Source organism: Citrus clementina, unplaced genomic scaffold (assembly GCF_000493195.1).
Source record: "Citrus clementina cultivar Clemenules unplaced genomic scaffold, Citrus_clementina_v1.0 scaffold_3, whole genome shotgun sequence".
In the NCBI taxonomy this organism is placed as follows: Eukaryota; Viridiplantae; Streptophyta; class Magnoliopsida; order Sapindales; family Rutaceae; genus Citrus; species Citrus x clementina.
The window spans coordinates 23591821-23600162 of NW_006262339.1; the positions used below are offsets into that span (position 1 = coordinate 23591821).

The window sequence follows — 8342 nt, forward strand, 5'->3', positions numbered from 1 at the left end:
TTATAAATCAAGTAGTCAGCCCAAGAATTGTTTATGTAATCACATAAACTATAATTTATTAGCATCATACTTCTTAGTTTTATGGAAGTCAAAAATTCCAAAATAGTTCATGTGGAGAAAGTTCTATCACAAAACAATTAAAATAAATGCCTCAATGATTAACCACACAATTACCTAAATCACCAGCAGCTTTAGTTGCTCGCTTACATCTTCAGCACAGACATTTGCCATAAATCTTCTTAGTTGTTTATCCAACTATTTTATCACAATATATTGGTTGTCAAAATCACCTGATTTCGCAAAGTTTGCAGTCAAAAGCATAACTCAAACCAACTAGTAATTATATTGGAAAATTACTCACTCAGTCAATTGTAAGTGAAGCTTGCATTTCACTTGTATTATGCCAAAAATTACAAATGTTTGCGGACTATTATCATCATTATCACATTTACAGGGGCTCGACGAAGTTTTCCTTGATGATTATTTGAGAAAATTTGATCCACTTTGGGATTTTTTTAGTTTTAAAATTTCATATCTAGATAATGTCCCATTACAATCAAATGGAGCTGATTGCGGCTTGTTTGTGATGAAGTTCATGGAGATGCAGTGTGATATAGTATCCATAAAATATGTATGTGACATTATTTTTATATCATAGTGATTCAAATTTTTGCAATGAATGATGACTATTTCTCTCTTTTTTTTTCTTAATTTTTATAGCACTTTGTATAACTCAACAGTAGAAAGATATCGAATCGCACTCTAGCTTGTCAACGGAGATGCAAACAAGATGAGAGATAGTAATAGAGATAAAGCTTAATTATTTCATGAGTTTATAAAGGGAAGAAACGAAAAATTCTATATGGGTAATTTGGTAATTGCTAATAAAAAGAAGGCATATGTGGGAGTGGAGAAATTCTAAAATACGTCGGAAATAATACAACTAACTAATATATGAATGACATATTTAATTGCATTTAATAACCACTTGCATAGTAATTTTTCAAAATAAATATACACATGTCATAATATTATCTGCTTGTTGTATAGCTCACATGGTACTTCTGATGTATTCTATAATTTTTCATGGAGTGTAGGTGGGGAAGCCTTCTCCTTTTCTCGTTCCCTTTAGAATTTGTCTCATATTTTTTTGTCTTATTCTCTAATGACTTTAGTGAAGTGAGGATGGTGAATGCCAAAGTCAGAATCAATTTTTCAATTCACATCCCATTACACATTTAGCTATTTTATAAAAGATTCTTACATATAATTTCAGTAAAATAAAAATTAAGACTAACTCAAATAAACCATCACTAATATATTATAAAATATTTAAATTATTAAAAAAATTATAAAAATAATAACAGAAAAATATACATATCCATTAAGAATTTGGGAAACACATCAAAATTTGGGGGGGGGGGGACCAGTGGAGTCCCAAACTCGTGAATTGTTGTGAAAAATTTAATATACTCACAAGTGCACAAATCTAGAAATAGAATAGTAGTAACGAGGTCAAACCCACAAAAATTGTTATAAATTAAAAAGTCTAATTTAAATCTAAAATTAATATTAATTCTAACTTAGTTGAGCAAATTGAGTTTTTAAGAAAATTAAACTAATTAAACTAAGAAAACAATTAAAGTAAAGGAGAATTCAGTAAGACAAAATTTATCAAGATTTCTGAATCCACCATTATTCAACTAGTAATTATCTAAATATTAATTAATCCCCAATTTTAGAGTGACAACTCGAAATCAATCTATGTCATCTCATGGATACAACAATTAAGCCCAAGTAATTAAATCTAATATAGGTTCTTTTTATACTTAATAGTATGATATCTAAGAATCACGTGTAAACATATTAAATAACAAAGAGTCAAAATTTTCGTAAGCACTTTGTGTAAACAATTTAATGAAAGACACATAATCAAAGATAATTATGTATAAACTTTATAGATCCAAGTATAGATTTAGTCAAATATTAATCTTAACAATCAATAATTAATGACAAAATTGGTGAAAAAATTTAATAACATCCAATTAATTATGTGAAACAAAAACCATAAACATTAAAGCACACATGTAGGGAATTAATTAAATAAAAAGATAATTATTTCATTAAATAAAGTTTTATCATTAATCTCAGTATAAGAAAATTAGCTAAACATACTTGAATTGTGAGCAACAAAATAAATAAAATCAGCCATGGGAAGCCGAACTAATGCTGCTGCCGCTGCTCTGTATTCTCTGCCGCTGCTCTCTATCCTCTCAAAAGCCAAAGTCAGCTTTTATAGTTAGCTAAAATGGGCCACGGACCTTGTCAATTTTAAAGCCAAAGGCCTTTTAATTTGTTTTGCTCTCACACGTGCTCATCACTTGCATTAGGATTCATTCTTTTTTCCACTTATGAAAGCCAAGTGCGGGTCCCTTTAAATTGCTTTCCATATATTACAATGCCATGCAATTGCTTCTCACGTGCTGGCCACTTTTAAAGCTAAAATCACTTTCTCTCCTTTGTCCACATGTGCATGATGAATGAATTTGTTGAGTTCGGTTCTTTGGCTTCACATGCATATTTGCCTAATTGCTCCCAAAAATCAATTAATCTTTAATGCTTCCGAAATTGAACTCTTTTAAGCCTTTTTTTTTTTATCTATAATCTCATATTAATTTCCTATTCAATAAAACAATTCAATTAATTAAAAATAAAAAATAAAAAAAACTAACAAATATACAATAAAAGATAACATATGTATATGAATTATGCTCATCATGAACCATTTCTAGTTGGCCACATTGGACTTTTTACGATCGGTGTTCAAAGAACTTTTAGAAAGGAAGCAGATAATAATTTGAATGAAATTACTGCGAAAGTTCCCTGAAGATTCGAGGGAGTAGTAGAGCATACATATCAAGAGCACAGACACATTCTATTATTATCGCATCCTATATTTTTTTCTGATCAAAATCATTTTAATCAATTCATTTGAACTGCTGTTATGTTTTCTTCTTCTTCTCATTCATCCACCAGTTTGAGTTTGATGAAACCTCGAAACAACAATAAGTATTACGTTTTCCTGAGTTTCAAAGGAGAGGACACCCGTGATGACCAACTATCTTTATTCAGCTTTGTCTCGAAAAAGCATCGAAACTTTCATTGATGACCAACTAAACAGAGGAGATAAAATTTCACAGTCTCTTGTGAATGCAATTGAAGCATCAACCATTTCGGTTATCATTTTCTCTGAAGGCTATGCCTCTTCCAGATGGTGTCTCGATGAACTTTTAAAGATCCTCGAATGCAAGAGAGAGTATGTACAGATTGTGATACCAGTTTTTTATCGCGTTGATCCATCAGACGTGAGAAACCAAACAGGGACTTTTGGGGATTCATTTTCGAAGCTTGAAGAAAGATTTAAAGAGAATTCAAAGAAGCTGCAGAGTTGGAGGAATGCTTTGAAGGAAGCAGCCAGTTTGTCTGGCTTTCATTCTCATAACATTAGGCAATTAAATCTGTTTCTTCTGATTAATTAATTACTAGCAGCTCTGCTTGCACAATTCCTCCTTTACAAATGCTCTGCTAGTTGGTATTTATATATTTTCATCGGGTGTTCTGTCATATAATATATTAAACACTTTCAAAGTAAGAGCTACCGAGTCAGTCATATTTGGTGCAAATCCTGCCTAGATATTTGAACTTACTGCAGTTTTATGGATTTGCTAGACCTGAATCAGAACTTACAGAGGAAATTGTTAATCACATTTTGAAGAGACTGGCTGAATTGTTTCCGCATAATAACAATCGGTTGGTTGGAGTAGAATCAAGGGTTGTGGCAATTGAATCTCTGTTAAGTGCTGCACCTCTCTTAGCGATTTGGGGCATTGGTGGTATAGGCAAGACAACAATTGCTAGAGCTACTTTCGATAAAATCTCAAGTGATTTTGAAGGGTCTTGCTTCCTTGAAAATGTTAGAGAAGAGTCACAACGACTAGGAGGTCTAGCTTGCTTGCGACAAAAACTTCTTTCAAATTTATTTAGGGATGAAAATATGATTCCTGATATTGACCTCCACTTTAAAAGGCTCAGCCGCAGGAAGGTTCTGGTTGTTTTTGATGATGTGACTTGTTTTAACCAAATAGAATCTTTTATTGGAAGTCTTGAATGGTTCATGCCTGAGAGTCAAATCTTAATTACCACAAGAAATATATGAGATGAAGGGTTTAAGATATGATCATGCACTTGAGCTTTTCAGTCGACATGCCTTCAAACAAAACCACCCTGATGTAGGTTATGAGGAACTGTCAAGCAAGGTAATACAACATGCTCAAGGTGTTCCTTTAGCTCTTAAAGTTTTGGGTTGCTTTCTATTTGGATGGGAAAAAAAAGTATGGGAAAGTGCAATAAACAAATTAAAACAGATTCTCCATCCGAAAATCCATGATGTGCTAAAACTAAGTTACGATGATTTGGACGTTAACGAGAAAGGTATTTTCCTGGATGTTGCTTGTTTCTTTAAAAGTGATGATGTATATCCAGTAATGAAATTCCTTGATGCAAGCGGCTTTCACCTAGAAATAGGAATAAGTGTTCTTGCTGATAAGTCTCTCATTGATGTTAATCCATACGACAGAATAACAATGCATGATTTGCTGCAAGAATTGGGTAGGGAAATTGTCCGACAAGAATCAATTAATCCTGGAAACCAGAGTCGTTTGTGGCATCATGAGGATATGTACGAAATTCTTACAAATAACACGGTAAGCATTTTGTTAGGAATTGGTATTTTGGAATAATCTTCGATTTATACAAATATTAGAGTGTCGATGATTGAAAAAAACAGTAATTATTGTAGCAATAAATTATAATTGCCATTCAACTATATAATTGTTTGTATAAATAACTTATTTGTCAAGTTGTATAGTATATATTATATACATACACAACCTTTATGTTTATGTGTGTTTGACAGCCTAAAAATCGCTATCAACTTGATTTACATAAATTTGATTTTATAACTTTTTGGTGTTTTACTGATTATTAGGGGACTAAAAGTATTGAGGGCATTTGCTTGGATATGTCTAAAGCGAACGAGATCCGTTTAAATCCCAATACTTTCGTAAAGATGCATAAATTGAGATTTTTGAAATTTTATAACTCAATAAATGGAGATAACAGATGTAAGGTGTCTTATTTGCAAGAAAGCCCCGGGTTTGCTGAAGTGAGGTTTCTTCACTGGCATGGATATCCATTGAAATCATTGCCTTCAAACATTAATCAGAAGAAACTTGTTGTCATTGAAATACCTCATAGCAATATTCAACAATTTTGGGATGGTACTCGCCAGGTATGAATATCTTTATTGGTATAACTTAAGATATCATCGTTTTTAGAAACACAATTTTATACACAAAATCCTAGCCTTTGAATTTATATAGTTGCTACTATTAATACTGATATAGATTCAATTTTAAAACGGAAAATAAAAATAAAGTAATATTATTAATTCTCCCTCTTATCTCTCCTTTTTTATTCTATCTCCACATTCACGGATTCTACTACATTTTAGAGTGTGAGAACGCCATTAACAATTTTATAAAGAAGCTGTGCTCAAATGTGCAAGTTTCTCTACTTGCTATGTTTTTACTCGAAATGGATAAATAATGATATGTTAGTAGAAAAGGAACAAGTTCCAAGCTAGGCTCAGTTTCGTAGGAGGATAAGTTATCTACGCCAATAATCAATTCTCCTATTTGTTTCTATCTAATGTGAAAGATAAAAATGAATTATGGATATTGTTCCTGCTTTGCACAGAATGTGTGAAATTGTTGCCCATAAAAGAGATCTTGTGATGAATAATTGGTTTTTCTTCATCTTCATGTTTTTTTTTCTTTAATCTTTATTACATTAGTTATTATTTTGTTCTATAGAAATTAGAAAGTATCTCTGTTGACTAAAAAATTAGCCAAGGCTAAATGTTTTAATAACTACATTTTGGCCTATAAACAGAAGTTATTTACAGTAATACCCAAATAGTTTGATAATTTTTCTAAATAGTGTTCCAGTTGTTCTGAACATTTACCTTTTACACCACATTTTTCTGAACATTTGCATTATGATCCAAGATTTACAGTGGTAAAGAATCTTAGCGTTGTACTCCAATAAAGAGCTCTTAATTGATATAGCAGAATGAGCTGTTTAATTATTATGGCAGTACCAAGGAGGGATTCCTTTCTTTTTTAATTTGATAGAGAGTAATAATAGATATCTCAAATTTTTTATCTAAAATAATATATTATTAATTAAATGGTTGATAATTTTTTATGAGATCCAAGTGAATTAATTATAATATTTCACTAACCAATTAATGAGTGCTACATCATTTAAAAGAAAATTTAAAATAAAAAATTTTAAATGTTTAACAATATTCTTTGATAAAAGAAGGGGTTCCTTTAAATGATGTAGACTTCAAGTATGAGCGACTGCACAATTTTTGTTTTATCTGTGGCATTTTAGGACACACTGATAAAAATTGCCCCTCAATATATGAAACTGGTGCTACCCCTGTTATTAAACCTTATGGCCCTTGGATGAAGGCTCCCAATCGGAGAAGCTCGATGAACACCGGTGACCGTTGGCTCAGATCGGGAGTGTTGGAGATAGATGAGGTGAAATTTGGTAATCCCTCAACTTCCACTGTTGAAATGGCAGTTGACTTGGAAAATGGCGTGAATCATGGGACAGCTGGTCACGGAGACCTTGGGAAGGAAAGTGCTCAAGTCACAATGAATTCTAATATTCTTGTAACAGGCTGTAAGTCAATGCGTGTAGATGGAATTGACGAGGAACTAATAGCTAATCATTCGATGCTTGCGAAGGAAACTGATGTGGAGTATAATTCTGCATTAATTTTAGTTGATGCAAAACGGAGAAGATCAGGAGGTGGGCCTCCTATCAACTTGAATTTAGAAGAGCATGCTGATACTGAGATAATGGAGATGAGTGAGCACTCAAAAAATGGACCAGCGGTGGGCCCTGTATTCCAGGCCCACCGACACCAATGAGTTGTTTAAGTTGGAACTGCCGTGGGTTGGGCCAACCACGGTCAGTTCAAGCTCTTGTTGAGTTGGTCCAGAATAAAAGACCGGATTTTATTTTCTTGATTGAGACATTGTGTTACAGAGATAAGTTAGAAAGCATCAAAATTAGATTAGGTTTTGAGGGTCTGTTTGTGGTGGATAGAAAGGGCCGTAGTGGTGGGCTTGCTATGTTCTGGAAAAATAGTTTTAAAGTTAATTTATTGAAGTTTGGGTGTAATTTTATAGACTTTGCAGTTGAGGATAGTGAAAGGGGCAACTGGAGACTTACTGGTTTCTACGGGTTTCCCGAGTCATTTCTCAGACATGATTCTTGGAATCTTCTCCGGTATTTAGCTTCTACTTCGTCGTTACCATGGGTCTGTCTAGGGGACTTCAATGACCTCCTCAATTTCTCAGAGAAGCGCGGCTCTCATGCTCACCCGCAGTGGAAGATAAATGGTTTCAGGGCTGCACTTTCTGATTCGGGCCTCATTGATTTGGGTATGGATGGTTACCAGTTCACGTGGGAAAGGTCACGGGGCACTGAAGCTTGGGTTGAAGAACGGTTAGATCGAGCCCTTGCAAATTCCGCTTGGGTGAATCTTTTCCCGCAAGCGAAGGTTCTGTGTCTTGAAGCTTCGAGTTCAGATCACCTCCCTATCTTTTTGGATGTGTCTCCTGTGGTTTTGAGACGACGGTCTATGAAGTTTCGTTTTGAGAACTCATGGCTTAGAGATCCGGATTGTGCTAATATTGTTGAGAAGAGTTGGTCTATGGTGGGTGGGCTTCCTATTCTCAGTAAAATCTCGGCTTGCAGCTTAGATTTAGTTCGGTGGGGCTATCATCGTACTCGGGATTTCAAAGCTCAAATTAAGGAGTGTAAGGATAAAATGCATCAGCTTAGGGGCAAACGTGATGCAGTTAGCTTGGCTGATTTTATTGAAGCTCGAGATAGATACAATGAGCTCTTGTATAGCCACGAAGTTTATTGGAAGCAGCGTTCGAAGACGTTTTGGCTTCGGGATGGGGATTCAAATTCAAAGTATTTCCATGCCATGGCCTCGTCAAGGAAGCGTAAGAATACCTTAATCAAGCTTCGCAATCAAGAGGGGCAATGGTGTACTAATCCTGCGGATGTAAATAATTTAATTTGTGAGTATTTCACAACTTTATTTACTGCTGGGATTTGTTCCTATGATGATGTGCTTAATTGTGTGGAATCTAAAAGTACTGATGCACAAAATCAATCTCTTTTGGAAC

At 33.9% G+C, this 8342-nt stretch overlaps 1 protein-coding gene across 1 annotated transcript; it reads left to right on the plus strand.

Annotated features, from left to right (window-relative positions):
• Positions 1-3110: 3110 nt before the first annotated feature.
• On the plus strand, positions 3111-7067 carry LOC18048152 (disease resistance-like protein DSC1). The gene is made up of 5 exons (XM_024187165.1): positions 3111-3508; positions 3730-4170; positions 4259-4763; positions 5048-5339; positions 6520-7067. The coding sequence occupies exons 1-5, from the start codon at positions 3111-3113 to the stop codon at positions 7065-7067; spliced, it is 2184 nt and encodes a 727-aa protein (XP_024042933.1).
• Positions 7068-8342: the final 1275 nt, after the last annotated feature.